The sequence below is a fragment of the Phallusia mammillata genome, chromosome 8 (assembly GCF_965637545.1).
Source record: "Phallusia mammillata chromosome 8, kaPhaMamm4.hap1.1, whole genome shotgun sequence".
NCBI lineage: Eukaryota > Metazoa > Chordata > Ascidiacea > Phlebobranchia > Ascidiidae > Phallusia > Phallusia mammillata.
Window position 1 is genome coordinate 1470795 of NC_137259.1, and position 19260 is coordinate 1490054.

The 19260-nt window shown below is 38.1% G+C and overlaps 2 protein-coding genes across 2 annotated transcripts; both read right to left on the reverse strand.

The window, feature by feature from the left end:
- Window positions 1–6886: 6886 nt before the first annotated feature.
- Window positions 6887–10325, reverse strand: LOC145204447 (Golgi SNAP receptor complex member 2-like). Its single transcript, XM_080076992.1, has 7 exons — window positions 10058–10325; window positions 9744–9808; window positions 9276–9384; window positions 8914–9046; window positions 8413–8485; window positions 8280–8350; window positions 6887–7792 (listed from the first exon to the last, which is right to left on the reverse strand). The coding sequence occupies exons 1-7, from the start codon at window positions 10084–10086 to the stop codon at window positions 7631–7633; spliced, it is 642 nt and encodes a 213-aa protein (XP_079933118.1). The 5' UTR covers window positions 10087–10325; the 3' UTR covers window positions 6887–7630.
- Window positions 10326–10749: 424 nt separating this feature from the next.
- LOC145204446 (protein Wnt-3a-like) lies at window positions 10750–18977 on the reverse strand. Its single transcript, XM_080076991.1, has 7 exons — window positions 18480–18977; window positions 14996–15166; window positions 14559–14641; window positions 14273–14383; window positions 13495–13667; window positions 12129–12325; window positions 10750–11753 (listed from the first exon to the last, which is right to left on the reverse strand). Exons 1-7 carry the CDS (start codon window positions 18587–18589, stop codon window positions 11471–11473), a joined length of 1128 nt encoding a protein of 375 aa, XP_079933117.1. The 5' UTR covers window positions 18590–18977; the 3' UTR covers window positions 10750–11470.
- Window positions 18978–19260: the final 283 nt, after the last annotated feature.

Below are 19260 nucleotides of genomic sequence, written 5' to 3' on the forward strand. Positions count from 1 at the left end.
TAATGATAATATTAAACACAATAAAACACAACATGCAATCATAACCATGTAATAAATACTTAAATTGAAGGCAAATAGCGTGTCATCATTTATTTTAGGCAAGTGAACTAACTTTTTCAAATCAAAAACGCGCACAGAGCGATAACACAAACCGTTTGCGCAGGTTCAAGCACCTTGATGCGCAGGAAAAACCTCGGTAGGCGATCACTCGCTCATTTCTTCGGGACATGAACGCCCGAAACTTGCACGGTGAAAAAAGCGACTTGCACTGTGTGTTTCTGCCACGCCCACAAAACGCCGTATTTCTCGCCTTGACGTCATTTTTGCGTCTTTACCTCCTACGCCTATGTGGCGCGTAACATTACAGGTATAGTTGCAACTTGCAACCGCTAAAGATAGCAGATTTACAAAAGGTGAGTTTAATATCATTAAACTTTAAAAAAAAAATACAAACTAACTTATTTGAGTATTTAGCAGAAAAGACACACGTCATCCAAGAAAGAACTGAAAGTAATGGCTGAAGTTTATCTCAAGTATTTCGTGTTGGTTTGGAATGAAGGCCAACAGGTTGTGAAACAAATTGAAAAGATATGGTCGGAAAATGAGACAATAATCATTATCAGAGACCGTGCATTTGTTACTTAACATGTAAATGCACAATGGATATTATGTACATACACCTATTTAATCAGTTGCGGACAAATTTTTGATCGTTTTTTTTTTGTCATTTAAATGCATAGTGTTGATTTTTATGTACATAGCTAGAGAAGTGTTAAATTACATTCAAATCGTTAATTTAAAGCCCATATGTGGTGACCGAATGCTACCACGGTGTTAGATGACTTTAACGCGTAATTACCGGCATTTTTTTGTTATTGTTTGGGTTCTGTGATGCATTTGCGACAAAACTGTAAGATATCTACGAAACACCTACATACTTGTGCGTATATATAAAAGGAAATGGAAAGCTAGGTGGAAAGAATGAATGAGTACAGCTCTTTTGATGAAAACAGTGAAACGGTTCAACGATTTATTGTACGTGACGTCATGCAAACAAAACACTAACGCAGTGTTTCTCAACCTGGGGGTCGCGACCCCCCAAGGGGTCGCCAAGCACTTTTGAGGGGGTCGCGGAGACGCAACCGAACACGGAATTATTTTATCTGTATCAAAAAAACTTTCCCTGTGACTTTTGTTTAGCATATAGTAACTCACACGACCGTTTGATTTAGAACCGGCGCAACATTATTTGCGATTGTATACTTCTATAATTGCGGGTTTTGGTTTTTCTTAACATAAAAAAAACACGAAATAGTGAAATAGTTATTGAAAAATATGGGTTTTCCGGAATACAGCAAAACGTCGAACTATTGCAGCCACGTTAAGATTGCAAATGTGTGATGAACACAATCAACACATGCTGGTAGTTAAACTTCTTGTGTGTGTGCGTATGTATAGGGGTCGCGTGGTGTTAGAAAATCTTTAAAGGGGGTCGCATAGTAAAAAAGGTTGAGAACCACTGCACTAACGCAAACAAACATTAGCCGTGTTCGGCAGCTCCACTTTGCCACCTTGTGGATTTCTCTATTTATTTTTAATGTTTCGGTTTTTGTTATGCCTTTGCTACACAAATGTAAGATATCTACACGAAACACATTTCTACTTGAGCGAATATATAAGAAAACGACAAGCTTGCTGATAAAAAAAACGAATTTACGCAATGGGCTTTTTGCAACACGCCCACAAAGCGCCTCATAGGGAACGCACGTTGCTTTTGTTTTTCGCGTCTATAGTGACCAAATCCGTCAAAAGACCAAAGCATCTTTCTTAACAAACCTTGTTGCATGGTATCAGGTGAGACTCCCGATCACCAAATCCCAGATACTAAAACTATAGCGCTGGGTTACAACCGCCATAGATAACAGATTTACAAAAGGGTAAGTTACATTAAGACCATTTTTCCAATCCATAGCCATGTGGTGACTTTTTTTGTTACCCGTGTGCTGACCGAATGCTGTTTCGTTTTTTGTTATGCCTTTGCAACACAAATGTAAGATATCTACATGATTCAAAACCCAGTGTATAAACCCTAGGCCAAACAGAATCAACCGTACTTGTACACAGTATTTCACAGAATATATATTTCGCCAAAAAGTTTTGGCATCGTCAGTTCTGTAAGCGAATACAATACTGTTATAAAAGCATAGTAAAACAGTAAAAACAATAAAATACTAAAACAAGCTACCAGAATAACATGCAACTGGTGAAGAAACTTTCCAGAGTGAACGCCGCACTGTTTACTATCGTGCTGTCAAGTATGCTGCAGGTGTGTTGCAAAACAGAAAAAAAGCGGAGGTACAGAAAAAGATAAGACAGTAATTGGGTTGAGGGGAATGCGTGGAAAACGAATTTAGCGAACACGCGGTAGTATCATGCGCTGGATGTTTATTTTGGCGTTAATCAATCCCAACCACTTTGCTTCGGCCATATCTAAATTTTGTAGCACAGGTTGTTCTGCAAAAATGACCGAAAAACATTGTGCGATGTTTGGTTTTTTAACGAGCGTAGACATATGCTTCTGTTCGTAATGGCGAAAAAGCGCAGCTTTGTCATCCTTGTGTTGGTGCTGTGTGATGGCAAATCTTTTCCATGCTGCGCGATGACTACGCCACCTTGTTGCAAACGTATTTTTCGTTTGACCAACGTATCTGTCGCCACAAAGCGTGCATGTCGCAATGTAAATACCGTGGCTGTTGCAATCCAGGCATTGCCTCAACGTATAAATTTCTGTTTCCGTCTTTATCTCCTTCACAACGCTTATCATCGACGTGCTGTTTTTGTAGTTCCCGCAAAGAGCACAGTGTCCGCAGGGCTTTGAAATACCGGGCTCTCTTGTGTTGGGGTATGATGCCAGTTGCCTGTAATTAGTCAGTATTCTGCCCAACGTTGGGGGTCGCTTGTAGGTGACCATTGCGTTCGGTTTTAACTGTTTTTCTTTATGTGTTTGTCGTAGCAGTCGTGGAAAAGCTGTAGCCCAGACCAATGGTTCCATCAGTCTTGATTTTTTAACTGGTGCTGGTATGTCCATTGTCCAGTGCACTGCCTCAGACAAAATTTTGTCAACTGTTCTAGGTGGGAAACACGAGTTGATACATTTCGTTTTCAGCTTGTTGAGACTCTCTGTATAGTACGCATCTTGTTCGTTAAGTCTACGTAGACGCGTGGCTTCGCCTTTCACAATTGCTTTGAAAATGTGCATGGGGTGGTGGGAGGTACCGTGTAAAAAAATCCGATTTGATGCAGTAGGTTTTTTGTAGTCTCTAAGAATAAAACCATACGGAGACTGCATGGACGATGAATGTAATACATCCAGAAACTCAACATCTCCTTCATCTTTTGAAAAACTCCTAAAGGTCAGGCGAAGCCCAAACTTCATCATTGCATTTTTTAGTGCAACCTCGATACATCTGTTTACTGCTGGTCCAGTTGCGATCCATATGATGTCGTCTATGAATCGTTTGAATATCTCGCATTTTTTAAGTGTTGTTGCTATCGGTTTCAAGACAAAGTGCAAAGCTATGTTTGCTAAAGAGACAGCGTGATTATCTCCGGTAACAATACCTTCGGTTTGTTGGTAATAATCTTCACCATACTTAGTTGTAACACCTTTTATAGTGACCATGACCAATTCCACCAACTGTTTCCTTCCTTCAGCATTAAACTTCGCATGTTCTTGTAGCGCTGTATCAATCGCTTCTTTTATTAAACTTCTGGGCAGATTTGGATACAGGGCAACTATATCTGCAGCTGTAATGCAGAGGCGTCCCCTGAGCATCTGTGCTTTGTGGATGTTTTCTCGCTTCCAATTTTTTACCTCCTCCACATAGTGCATACTATCACGACAGAATTCATCAATGCCCGACTGGCAGTATTTGATTGCCACAGGGTGCAATATACATTCAATAAGTGCCGTTACACGCGAGGTAGTGATGTTGCCAGCAGCTTGTAAGAGCCTCACAGGAATGTCGCGTACGTTGATAACATTTAGTTCTTCCTCCATCAATTTATGGGTTTTAAAAAGTGGATAAGCGTATGCCGGGCTACTATTTTCAAAGTATTTTGCCGTCGGTCCGGAAACTCGGTGGAACCTGTTTCCCGTTACCTTTAAACCCATTGAGTGCAATAGTAGGTGTTCCGATATCACTGATGTGTGGTATAGCGCCTTGACGATTTTTTCACATTTCGATCGAGTTAACTCGCACTGTTTTTTAAATGTCTTTTCTGCGATCGTTATTTTTCGGAATTCGTTTAACTGTTGTCTCATTATATAGTCATAGTCACTGTAGTCAACTACCACAATTTTGCCATCCTTGTCAGAACTGCAAATTACTATTTCCTGGCGCAAAACTAAATCTCTTAGTCGTTCCAAACTGTCCCGGAGTGAAAAATCTAGGTTGTTCCGTTTTTTGTAATCTTTTTTGACACCACTTTGCAAATTACGCAATTTAGACTCAACCAGTTCAGTGTATGCGATTGTTTCATCATCAAGGCTATCCCTGTTGGGACGGGAGATTTTCGGATTTTTTAATTTTGTCGGCAAAGCGGTTATTTCACGTTGGTATTTCCTTTCCTCTTCAAATATTTTTGCCCATTCGACATTCCGGATGTGGGAATGCAAGTTTTTCCACTCTGTATTTGAATTGTATTGATGTAAGAACAGTAATCACCGGAAAACTGCTACTGTGGGTGGATTTCATTTCAAACTAGATTTTATATATCTACATGAAACACATTTATACTTGAGCGAATGCAACACACTACGCGATGTGCTTCACTTACCGTGGAACACGCCCACCAAACGCCTACTAGGTAAAGCACCTTCTGCTTCATACACAACCCACGATAGGAACTGTCGCGGTTAATCACAGTTTTACGGTTTATCAGGTGAGGTCGAGACTAATTCTCAGAAATTCTAGCATTGAACTGCAACCGATATAAACAAATCTGTTAACAGATTTACAAAAGGTAAGTTTATAGTTATTAAAGTATTTAAAATAACTTATAAAATAAAACATGAACTAGTTGACTATTTGGCAGAAAAGACACAAGTCATCTGAAAAAGAACTGCAAGTATGGCAGAAGCTTATCTCAAGTACTATGTGTTGGTATGGAATGAAAACCAACAAGTTGTGAAACAAGTTGAAGAAATTAGGACGGAGTATGAGACAATATTCATTATCAAGGACCGTGCATTTGTTACTTAACATGATGGATATGATGTACATACACCTCATTAAGTGTGGACAAAATTTTGATCGTTTTTTGTTGTTGTCATATAGATGCATAGTATAGATTTGTATGTAAATAGCTAGAAAAGTGTTAATTTACACTTAAATCGTTAAATCTAAAGCACATGTGTGGTGGCCAAGTGCTACCACGGTGTTAGGCGGCTTTAACGCGTAATAACCGGGAATATTTGTTATTGTTTATGTTCTGTGTTGCATTTGCGAGAAAACTGTAAGATATCTACACGAAACACGTTCATATTTGTGTGAATATAAAAGAAAATGGAAAGCTAGGTGGAAAGAATGAATGAGTACAGCTCTTTTGATGAAAACAGTGAAACGGTTCAACGATTCATTGTATCTGAGCGCTGTTTGACACTAAACATGTCCACTTTGTTGTTACATAACTTGGCCGAATGGTCTGGCGCGCCTGACCCATATACAGAGATAAAAAAAACCTGATCGGGATTCGTCCCCGGGAGAGTCCTGGGTTCGAACCCCGTGAAAAAAAAAGTTACATTTTTAATGGGCAGGAACTTGGCCGGGGTTCGAACCCCGTGAAAAAAAAGTTTACATTTTAAATAGCGTTTTGCCCATTTTAGGTTCTAGTAGCATTTTGTAACGGTATAAACGGCTGACAGATACCCATGCTGTTAAACCCACTTGCGTTGCTCCCCGTGTTTGAAATGCTTGTACTTACAAAATGAAAAATAATCTCCCAGTCAGTTGTTTGGTGAACGAACTTTATGTCGATTGATCTAAGTTCAGATTTTTGATTTTTTTCGCAATTGGGCTTTATTGTTTTGAAATCATATGTTGTGTACAGAAACGAAATAAAAGCAATAATTTTAATAACACGAAAAAGGTACTTCTGCAACTTTTTCGATCGCTTACAACAGGGGTTCCCAACCGGTGGTACGCGTACCACTAGTGGTACGCGAAGGGTTTTTAGGTGGTACGCGAGTAGCTTCTGTTTTGTTCACAAAAACCTCAATTTGCAACTTTATATTTTGTTTGTCTGGTTTTGTTTACAAAAAAAAAAAAAAACAGTCCCCAGGCCTATTGTCATTGTTACGTAACTATTCCTGTTGTTTCGTATCATTACGATCTTCAAAATACAGGTCATGTCAATTCACAACAAAAAGCATAGTTGCTACTTGCTATGAAAAGCCGAACAACGCTGCGGCACAGTGGGCGTTAATTATGTCAAATGATTGCTCTTGATAGATATATCTACTGTTTTGGTGCTTAAGATAGCGTTGAATGAAATAAGATTCAAACAAATTAGTTGTTCTGCAAGAAGTGGTACCATAGAGCACTGTAGAGCACATTAGTGCTCTATCGTGGTACGCGTGGCAGTGCAGAGCGTCCAGGTGGTACGGGATCGTAAAAAGGTTGGGAACCCTTGGCTTACAAGCTATCTGTCTTATTGTGCTTTGAGGCATATTTTCAATGTATTGTCCGTCAGCTTGCATAGATAAAATGTCACTCTCTAATCTCTGTTACAAGAGAAAAATGAATTGCAAGAACCTACAGCATCAATTTTGGGCATAGATTACCACAAAACAACTACGTTTGGTACAAAATGTTTAAGACCAATGTTTTCAGTGGCGTAAATTTATTATGTAGGTGATCTTACAACATTTGCATTTAGGTTGGCAGTTTTCCAAACACATAAACATTTCCCACAATATATAAACCAACAGGCAAAATCTAACACCTCTATATCAACTCAAAATATTTGTACTGTGGCATTCTGTATCTATATACAGTGGCACCATTTTCTTTGCAATTCTTTGCCTAAAAGCACTGAAAAAAAGTAAAGCAAAAACAAAAAAGCGATCACTTTCAACTTAAATAATAAATTTATAAGAAAATTGTTGGTTTGTTATTCTTACATGTTCAAACTGGACAAATTTTGGGTTTAATATTTGGTCATTTCTAGTAAAAATCTCTAATAACACCACTTTGACAGTTCTTACCTTGCACACCAAAAATAAAACCATCACCGAAAGTTATAAATATTTTGCATAAAAACATGAATTGCACATTTCGTTAAGCACTTCTTAACTTTTGCTTTTAATAAACATTTTTTAATATCTATCATTGGATTTCTTTTTAGCAACAACCAAAGAATAGCCGTAACTTTTGTCATAACAGCCTTGGACTTGATAAATGTAAGGTCTTTGTATTTTTAAAGGAAAGCACAATGTATGTAATACATCGTCTGAAAATGTTTAGTATTTCAATAGTTTTTCATTCTACAAAACCTCTTGCAGAAGCTTGGTCATTTTTTTGTTGCCCAAAATATATAATTTATGTAACAATGGCAGCAAAGTACAGAATTAGGTGTAAAACTTCCAAAGTAAATACATGATTAAAGAAGTAACAATCATTCCCCCGAACAAAATGATTTTATCTTGCGTAGTTCTTTTCTCAATCAATCTCATCACTGTGTTTGAAATTCCCAAAGTGTTGGAAATATTCAACATTCTTGTCTTAACACCCTGCAGAAAAATAACACTATAAAGATATACATTGTAAAGAATGCAGTTTGAAATGTTTTATATGTTTACAGGTTGACAGGAAGCTTGATTTAACAACAACACTTAACTTTTACATAAGAATATAAAACCCAAAACCAAATTTTCATAGAGTTGATACCAACGGTGTAGCTGCAGCGCGTCAACCATTTATCCACCAACTGTGTCTCTCAACTTTGTCGCGCATTTTAACATCTGAACGTTGCACAGCTATTTCCAGCTTGGTGAATATTTCAGCGCAATCGTGCTGCTACGATTTTGCCGGTGAACTAAACTCAACCCAACTCATACCGTTTTCAAGCTCTTGTATAAAGTATACACATTCATGTTTTTGAGTTCCAATTTAATTTGCCCGTTTACTGTCATTTAAAAGTGGCAAATGGAGAAACATGCAAGAATGCTTTATCTACATGTGTATAAGCTTGTCTGTTTAATTTCACTTTAAACTTACCTTCAACATTCCTCTTTGGCCTTTCAGGTTTTCCAAGATATATGAGCCTTGACTTAAAACATCATCAATACCTAAAATATATTTCAAAGCAATGTATTGAATCCAAATAATAAAATACATTTAACACGATTACCCCTATGTGCATTGGTGAGACTTTGGTGGTGATTGAGATCGGCGTCCATTTCAATAGCTGTGTTTTCCTCGTCCTGAGAAAGAAAATAATCATTGTTATGAAACAATTTTGGGTGGGGTAGTACTTGAAACCACATGTTGTTGCATGGTATACAACAGAGTATGCCACATTGTGTGTGTTGTTGTGAGAATGTAAGCCCAACAAGGGTAAATGAAACCAGATTGTATTGATATTTTAATTACAAACCCTTACCCAAACCTGAAAAGCTCCAACCGTCAGCATTTTCAAAAGTATGCAAATTTCAGCACAAAGCAAAAGCCTGCAAATTATTTGTGCTACAGTCCTGCTTAACTCTGGCACTGCCATGCAGACTGGTTAATTAAGCACTAATAACAAAAACTGGAATGGTTTTTGCCTTGTTGTACAGATTGAACTTATAGATAAATTTCCTCTGATGAAACAACTTAATCATAGTGATGTTGGTAACTGAATGTTGCTTACATTGGTTTTAAAGGAAGTTCTCAACAGCAATTGTCTTTCCCTTTTTTGTTGGTCTCTCATATGCCGCCGATGGTGAAAATTGCGCAAAGCAGCTTGAATGTGTTGAGAGTCGTAGCGTACTTGATCTACTTTCCTGTGCAACCATGAAGATTTATTAGCACATTTCAACCAGTCAAACATTAAGCCAAGTTTACACAGTCATTTTTGGACATTTTTGTTCCGTTATAATATATTTGCATTATAAATTTATTCAATTTGTCATTGTTGAATGGTTTCAGTAAACGGCAAGGACTAAAGATTATCAAATTACAAAAAACAACATTTTTTAAATATTTAATATTTTTAAGAAAAGGCAAACTTACATTCTAGCACTTTGCCGTCTTGTGGGAGGTTCCTTGTTGACCAAAATATCGAGTCTGTCACAATTTCCATTGATTTGGTCAATGTGTGACTGGATTTGTGATTCAATAACTGAGGTGAAATAATAAAACACAAACAACATTAACTTTTTTCTGACCCCCAACAGCTTAAGACTGTACCCGGTGTGCAGAATATGGTAGGATCCGACAAGATCTTAGGTGTGCAAGACCAATATGACCCTTGTACACGTGCATGGCCTCTAAGTGTGCTTGCAATGCCAATTGTACTGGGTGCAACACAAGTGATATACAGGGCCAGGCAGTACTTCAAAATTCACAAAAAAACGTGCAAAATTATATTTTCATAAAAACGTTGTCATACTCTGCAGACAGGGCCTGAACAATTTTCCTTATCAGTTGAAATAAAATAAGGAACTGGGAGCAATGTTTCAACAGTACTGTAAATCTTACTGTGTGAATCATGCTCAGGAGCTGTTTCAAGTCTTCCCATGTGATCTTGAACATCCTGGATCATTCTGTTAAAAAAATTGAAACTTCTGGTTCTTTGTATTTGATTTTCTTGCGTTTAAAAAGTCAGTATTATTTCTGCTAAATATGTAGAAAATCCCTTTGAAGGGTTTGTGGACAATTTACAAATTTACCAATGCTTTAAAAAAGTAAGACAAAATATTTTGCATGTCCACATAGCAAATTACATCTATTCTAAAATAAAAATGAACAAAATTGCAAAATAACTAAAATTGCAAAACATTTACCAAGCCTACCTGTTTGTCTGGTGATACAAAGCTTCCATACTTTTATCGTTTGTTACTCAGCTAAGTTCGCAAGCAACTCTTCGTCTTCAAATAGATGCCCTTTCTTCTACCCAATGGAAAGCGTAGGGTTTGATATATTTTAGTTTTTTGACGCTTTTAAATTCTGAATAACAAACCTTAAAACAGTTTTTTTATTTACACTAACACGTCACACGCGCCAAATTGTGAATTTCTGACAAACATTTACGCCTGGAAATTTCTCAAACTGAATTTCCAAAAATGTTTCCAGCAAACCTACTACCTTGTACGGAACCAACAAAAGAACCAGTGAATTATTGGTCATCGCAATAACACAATTTCTTCTTATTAAAAGGTATTTCTACACAAATTAATTTCATAATAACCTAACTAAAGTTTTTTTCTACAATTGTAGTTATTTTTTGGTGGTGTATAGGTGTTTATTCTGTAGGTTGTAAAAATATTTTTGCACTGTATGAGGACTTTATAAGTACGTATATTTCAGGCTACGTCACTGGAAAACAGTTTTTCGGTGGTTTCCCAAGATACTCAAATATCATTGATTTGATTATTTCATCATCATAATAATAAACTGATCTCAAATAAGGATAACTATTTCTGCCTGTCAAAATATTTTCGAAATCTTTGACCAGTTTTGCAACAGCTGCTAACGACAAACAATATTTTCTTCTGTCAATTTTTGCGCAAAAGCATCAAACATTATGAAGCAAACAAATAAAATAGACAGAAATGCAAAAAGTATGTTGTTGGAAAACGAACTCAATGTCGTTGCGTAAAAACGGACAAAAACAAAATAAATAAAATAGAGTACGATTGAGCACAAAAATAAAAAGCAAGCGATGATTTGCGTGGCGCGACACGATGCAGCGCAACAAGCGACATAGATAAAAAGTGGAACATTTTGAAGCGAAAATAGTAACAGCAAAGCATGGGCATAAATAAGTTAAAGAAATAGCAATAGGCGATCACCGTAGCACGATGCTCAGATGACCTTGACTTTAAACTTCTTCTCCACAAAGTTTCCCGTTGAACTTCACAGTGGTAGGACCGGAAAATCTACTAACACCATACCTCAAGGGACACCCACATTTAGTTAAATTTCGATAGGTGGCGCAAAGGGCACTTTTCACATTTAAAACTTTATATCTCCAAAAATGCTCACGGTTAGGGCTATTAGGGTCGGGGTAAGGTATTAGCATTTAAAATTCAATAGAACTCGCAAGAGAACTTAGTTACTAATGTAAAAATTTTCCCCTCTTTATCAACCCCTCTTTAGCCGCTAAATAAATAATTCAGCTCTTTTCGCCACCTTGTGAAAGTGGATCACCCGCGAGGTATGGTGTTAATAGCTCTACCGGTGTGACTGATGACATCACAATGACGTCACTTGCACGTGTGTTCCTCGTATTCGATGACGCAGTCTTCGCACTTGACCTTGCAGCACCACTGGAAGACGCAGCGACATTTTTCAACCCGAGTTTTTCGTTTTGTTGTGTGGCCTCGGCCGCAACAGAGAAGGAAACAACCGTCGACGCCCTCTGAATCGGCGTTACATATTCTCCCGCGCGTGCCCTTGATTCCAGAAGCAACGTTTCGGTCGCAGAAGTCCGGTGAGCTTTCGTAGTAGATGAGATCTTTTTTGGTTGGCCTTCTATGGAACGAATGGCTGTGCGGAAACAATATAATAGTTAAATTACTGCTAATGGGTGTAATCACACACTCTTGAAACGATTTCAAAAGAAACTAAAAATTAACTAACAAACACTTTTTAATTTGTTATTTTATTTTCAGTTCGCTTTAAAATCGTTTGACGCGGAGCTTTTTCAAACACATAGCAATGTTTTTTCCAGTCGAGGATAAGGGGGTCTTTTCGAAATTGAAGTTGCATATTAATGCATTACGTTTCATGAAAATGTTTTTGGGTCTAAGTGCAAAATGTTGATCAGTAAATTTTATAAGGATGCAAGCAGGCCAACACTTTGTTTCTTACTACTTCAACAACAGGACAAGAAAGCAAGAACAAAAATGCACGTAAATTTACCTTGGTACAAAATCGTCTTCACAGCCTCTTACACCAGTGAAACTTTGAACTTTCATCAACGAAGCATCAAGATAACGCTGCTTCAAATATGCGCCGACTTGGTTGAAATCCGGAAGCACCAACCAACATGTCTTGAGTTCACAACTCCCGGAAACTCCGTGACATTTGCATTTGCGCCTTACTTGGTCTCTCAGTGCCTAACAAAAAATATATTCAGTTAAGAATGCTTCTGACTAGCAAACAGTTATGCTATGATGTGCAATAACATTTGAAACTATTAGAACAGTGTAATGTGTAAACAGTTTTTCGGTTTCCTGCACAAAGCTCGTTAGAAAACCAGTTTTGCCAGCTTGGTTTACGTCCCACTTAGTTAAAAAAAACATCCGAATATTATCACATTGTTTAAACTTAATTTCCATTATAATGCGGCGTTTCATTTTTGTTCTACAGCGTACAATGGCTATTTAACAAAATTGTCGTTCAACTTGTGTGATGCTAAACAATATACTAGTTGCTTTTTTTAAGAACTTGTAATTTTGCTGACGTTTCGCCCACCAAAAACAGTAGGCTATGCTTTAAATTTCGCAAGTGCGCAAATAATCTAAAGTAGCACATTGGCTACAAAAAAATCACGCGAAACTACATTTTGTGCGTAACAAATATAAAAAAGGAAGTTGGCGAAATTATTTAAATGTGCCACACCTAGTTGAACAAGTTGAAAGTCTAGTGCGGTCAGTTATGGGGAAAAGCAAATTCAAGACCGCAGACAATAAACCAACAAACTGTTCACGTGGAAAAATGACTTTAAAGCGAAGTTTCCAAATAAGCTTATGACGGTTTGGGTAATGGATGTTATCACAGCAGACGATGAAACCAGTTTCGATAAACGGGGGCGTATAAAAAATGGCGTACTCCATTCTCGAAGTGATGTTCTCTGTCGCGTCAAGAGCCAATTACGCGACAATCAGCACGCGACAAGAAGTGAGAGCAATCAAAACTGACGGATCAATTTAAAAGGAGAAATGGATGAACAGAAACGGAATTGGAAATTTATTTTTTATTGATGTGGTTGGATTGAGAAAAATGTGGAACGATATTTGAAAAGCAAAGTAGGAAAGATTGACTTTTGGGGGTTACATTAGTTTTAACTTTCCTCTATTTACTTCTTTTTGTCGCTATTTAGTATGTTACATTTGAAAAGAGTTTCGTGGCAACTTAAATTGATTTATTTTTAGCGTATTAAGTTTATTAGACTTAGGTTTATAAGCAGTGGATTTGAACCCCTAACCTTCCGAACAAATTCACTTGCGCAAACTGCTTCAAAATCGACGCAAATTAAACAAATTTAATCATTTTTCAAACCCACCTCTCGGCCAGCCTCGTTGTTGTGCAGATTCATGATTGACCTCGCGTATGGCGACTGATCACGTGCATCAACGAAATCACGTGACCTGGCTATCCCGTATTCCACGTTTTCGTCACACGACCCCCATTTCCAGTCAATTCGCGGGAGCGACCGAAACCGCGGGCGAAGGCGTCCTGTCGAATAAATAAACAATCAACATTATTCTTCGAGATCTTATCGGCATTGTGACGTCACGCGTCGCGTGTCAAGGGTATGACGTCACTGCGTGGGTGATGTCATAATGGGAGACTGTTGTCATTAGGCGGAAATTGGACGGACGGGAATTTATATTGTTTTCGATGCGTCGTGGAGATAAGGGCGTGTGGTCGGATGAGGGGAGCGACATTTCACGACGCGCCATTTTGCCGTGATTGTCCCGGTTCGATAATAATGTCGAAATGAGTGGACAATTGGTACAAATTCAATTAATTTATGTTTGATGTTACTTGTGCTGTTTTCTTCCAAACAAATATATTATTTTAAAACTGTCTTTTTTGTTTGTTTTTTGACAAAACTGTATTCAGTAAACCGAAGTCTTACGGCGATAATAGCCACATATTTCCTTAGTTGCTATTTTTGGGGGCATTGCTGACGATTTTAGGTTTAAGGGTTTGGAAATGTGTTAAGTATACAAGACACGGACTTAAATAGTAGCTTTAATAAAAAACAAATACGTTTTATTCTACATCGCTGGCAATTTGGTTTTTATAAATGGAAAAGTGTTGTTTGGTGTGCTCACCGATATTGTTGCATTTGCAATTTTCCAAATTTCCTTTCCAGCACGATTTAGTGATTGAATGCGCAACACCCGCCGCTGCTAATGCGTGGACGAAAGCCGCTTCTTTGGAACCTGTGAATACAATGTTTGTCATTTTGATATTATTCTATTAAACACTTGGTCGCAACCTAAAAATATGATGTATGCAATATTCTTTTCAGATAATTACAGCTTGAATTGTTTTCTGACAAATTGTTTGCAAACTGTTACTGAGAGAAAAGGTTTTTTAGTCGAAATATGAACTTACCTCTTTCCAAAACGGATCCGAATAAATTTCTTCTTCTGCTCCCGTGTCCTGAAACGCTTCGTGACGAAGTGCTGCAGTTCCATCTAGAAAAGATTCAAAGAAATTTAATAATTAAAAGAAACTCTGAATCTAAAAAACAGTTTTTTTCGAATTTGCAACGCATTCAAAACCCCAAAAATGTATTGTAGTTCCTATTCGAATATGTTTATTATACGAATAATACATGGAAAACAAAAAGAGGTGAAGAGGTGTAAAAATATAGCTTCGTGTTTTCCTATTATGAAACCGTTGCAAAAAAAACTATTAAAATGAATTCATTTTTTATCTAAATTTTAGGATGACTTAGAAATTCAAAACCGAAACGAAAACGGTGTCAACGAGGTTTTCCTACTTATTTCAAGTTGACGAAATTTTGCAGCCGCATTACTTTGTTTTACCTTCTGTTTTTAAACTGCAGCTGGCATTGTTTGAACCCGAGTTGTGTTCCATCAGCGATACTCGGCATGAAACTCCGGTTCATCGTACAAAACCGGAGTTGCCGCGAGTTTAACCCGGGAATTCGGGAGCACGCCATCGTTGCCATGTCAACCGACGTACTTGCAACGTTCCTGCCACACAGAAATCGTATATTATTTTATTATTCTTATTAGGGAGATTTTCGTAAATATAGTAATTTCTGTAAATATAGTAATTGTAAAAAATTTTCTGTAAGATAAATATAAAGCTTTAATTTTACAAAATGCGAGTATAGCATTTTACCAATGTAGCGCATTAATGGTTTAAAAAATGCAGCAATGACTTTAAGTTGAACAGAGTTTAAAAAGTGAATTGTTTTTGTCGCATTTTTCACTGCAGACATTTAATACAACAACTTTATGGAAGAAATTTTACGGCAGCCTGGTCAGGATATTGCCGAGCTGGAAAGGCGACAAAATAAACAACCCGTTCAATATTTTTAACCACATCAAACAAGTTTGGTTGTTACGGCAATTTCCCACCGTTTACTGCAGAAATCATCGCAGCACGAACTTTAAACTCGAACTTATCCATGATTTCTACCAAAATATTCTGGTTTATTTGTATGCTGGCATGAGTTTTGGCTGAAACGGTTGGTAAATAAAGTTATTTTAACAAACAGATTTATCACAAGAAATATTTTTTTGAAATTATTGCTATAAGAGTGAAAAATCAACTAGTTTAATTCACAAACATTAAAGCGTTCCTGCAATGTTGCCATTGTAAGCACTGTAAGATAGAAGCGGAAAACTTATAAATTCTTTTTGCTTTATATCCGAGCGGGTATTTTTATATTATTCAACTTTTTGGTCTGAAAATTAGGGACAAAATTTTAACCGACTAGACCTGAGTGCGTCACCATGTTTTCAAACCTGATAGAGATCAAAATCGCTCGCGTTAATTTTTAAATCGTCGTTTGCGCATAGAAATCAAAGTGCATCGATTAAATAGAAATCACACGTACTTTAACAGATGAAAAGTTTAAGAAAAACAAAATTTGGTTAAATTTAAAATTATAGGTCGCTGACTTCAGAAAACTGGTTTTGTGTAAAAAATCTGATGAATCAACGTAAAAATTGTTTTTGTGTGGCTCCAGGTTGTTCACTGGAGGCTGGGAAGAAAATTGGATAAAATTTTGGGGGGGCGCGGCACCCTCCCAAGTCGCGCAGACGGATAACAATCAGACTAGTTGAATTGGCGTGAGTAATAATAATCAACTAACTGCCGGGCGGGAATCGGGCGAAAATTGGCAAATAGTTTGCAGTCTCTTGCTGCGCGGAATGCCTGACATAACTCATCGCATTATCCCACTATCATGTAGCGACTTGCTGAGCCCGACTGCGACGTGCAGCCGCCGCCGGATCCAGGTGCACAAATCCCGGCGCATCCGGTGCCAGAATTACGATCTCGAAAGCTTTGCGACCGACACAGACAGTGAGAAGAAAATTGAGAGTAATTGTAAAAGTAAACGACTCGCTGCAACGGCTGCCGCAATTGGCTTATTCCGAATTGCAAGGATTATGATTTTCAAGAAAACGTTACCACAAGACTATTTATCGTGAAAATTGGATGAAAGAAAATTTCTTTTTAGCACGCATTTTTGTAACAACAATAACCTTTGTTGTTACATCTTGTTACATTTTCTAACCGCCGACATAAAAAGGGTATTGCAAAAATTTATAATTCATCACATAGATCTGCACAATGATGAAACATTGCTACACATATCCGTATAACCATTAATATGTAAAAAGTATTGTTTTTTCGGTTTGATTTACAGTTTGCCTTGTTACGGTTTTAAAGGTCAAAGAAACAATAACTTATACTTCACATTCTTGAGGGTTTTGCTTGACTTTTTACTAACCAGGAAAAATTAACACCAACGCAAATTTGTCTAAGCGCGCAACAAACTTTTGGCGGTTTTACTAAAAAAGCTTTCGAAATCCTGGTTTTCTTTGCGAAACCAAATGCAATCCATCATAGTTTTCTGACAGAAGCAAAAGTCTGCACAATAATACTTTGCGACTGTTGCCTTTAAATTTCGGGGCCGCCCGTAGAAAGATGGAGATGTCTCTAAATTTTCGCAAGATCGTTATCAACAGATGCCAATTTTCAAGCGTCTACATCTAAACCGATGCCGCTGGCCGGTTTGAATTGAGATAAACGACCCAAACTGACACCCGGGGCTTAAACTCACATCGACCGGCACGTGGACCTGAGGTTTCGACCCCAATCGTTATGTGAGCGTTCCGACTCATTAGGCAAGTAGGCACGTGACTTTTCGGGGGCTTTGGCCGCGTAAACCGCAAAAGTTACCCCGTTTGATTGCAATCAACGCGGCGAACAGGGACTTTGTTCTTTCGCGGCAAAACAAGCCCAGCCGAGACGTGGAAAGGGTAAAAACGCCCCATGGTCAAACGTCGTGGGCTCGACGCGCGGTCTATCTTTGTTAAAAGCGCCTTATTATGAAGCAAAAGGTGGAACGGCGGGGCCGCGTTAATTAGGGGGTATGTTACAATACACAGGGTTTGAAGCGCCTTAGCAGACCGCTGATCGCTTTTAATGGGATTTCAAATGCATCCGTTTTAGAATATTAACGAGAAATGAACTGCTTCGATATTACGCTTGTTATTTCCTTGATCAAAAGAAATATTAGCGCTAAAACACAACTTCGAAACTCAGATGCCTTCAATAAGCGAAATTAAATATTCTGCTATGTAATGTCAGATTCAACTGCGTCACTGACGTTGGTCGTCTACCGCTATTCTTGAGTATTTGTGTATTTAATAAGTAAAGACAGATCCGTCGGTCACCACAGGCTGATTTTTGGAGTCTGTTATGACATTACAGTTTTTAACACAGTGTACAAAACTCTGGGTCAACAGATATACACAATTTCTTACAAAACAAATCGTTCACGAAATGCTTTTAGCGTCCTTATTCAAATAGAATCTATGGCGCTAAAACAAAATGTGTGTTTACATTAAACGACAAATGGCGCACTTTATTTCATGTCACGTCCAAGCTTCGTCCTACACAAATTCACATCCACAAACCCAGACCTTTTCCTGTCACTAATCACCCCGCACCAAATACGATCTTTCTGCGGCCGAGGAGACCCAATTATCCGCCCTTCGTTATGTAAGAAATCCAATCAATAATCAACAAGACAAAGTTTTGCGCTTGAAATCGACGTTCGGTGCTCGGTGCGTGTTTTCCGTTCCGCCGACCCAGCAATTAACGCTGCGCCATTACATGTACTATATGTCAAACCCACCAAGTTTTTATGACAACAGGGCGGCCTGAACACCAATTAGTGGCTGCAAGGCGGTCCTATGTATCAATCCTCTACATTAGCTTCGTGTGTTCAACCCTTTAAAGCAAATAGAAATCATATTTACTTACCACCACTTGGGGGCCCCGTTCCTTGCTTCACATTTTGACGTCACCATGCGAAAAATAACAAACCAAAACATCGGGTAAATCCAGACCGCCACAGAACCAACTAAATTCATTTTTCCCGCTTCTTGTATATATACTTGAGTAGTAATCCAATATATCCTTACACTGTTAAGTTAACTAGATGCTATTTCAGTTGCCTTGCTGGCTGATTGCAGTGAATTGTTCCGTCCAAACGTTATTTCCACAATAAATGGAGAATCCAACGCGACTTGAAGACTTTTTTCAGCGCAATTTTCCTCACTTGGCACGACAACGCGGTTTTGGGTGTCAACAGTTGTCACTTCAAAGTGCGACAATTACGTGACGTCACGGGGGGCTATGACGTCACCTGTGCACCGGCGACGCGTGAAACTGGAAAAGCGTCACTTAAGATAACCGCGTCATTAATTGCCGATAAGAAATTGTCACCACGGGTGTCTGAAAATTGAAGTTCCTGCAAAAGACACATTTGTGATGAGACTCTATAATTCTGCGGTATCTGATTGCTCAGGCAAACTCAGTTAGGAAATGTATAATGGTAATGCCAACATAGACTTTCTCCTGCTTTTCAAATTATATTCATCATATTTTTCCTACTTCAAATAAACTTTATTCTAAATACAGCTGTTATGTTTATTTCTGTCTCGTGTGCCAAAAATATGCGCCTGGCACGACAACAAAGATTTTTGGATCGTCTGCAAGAAAACTGATTCACTACGTACAGGTTTTCTGACAGTTGTTGGCG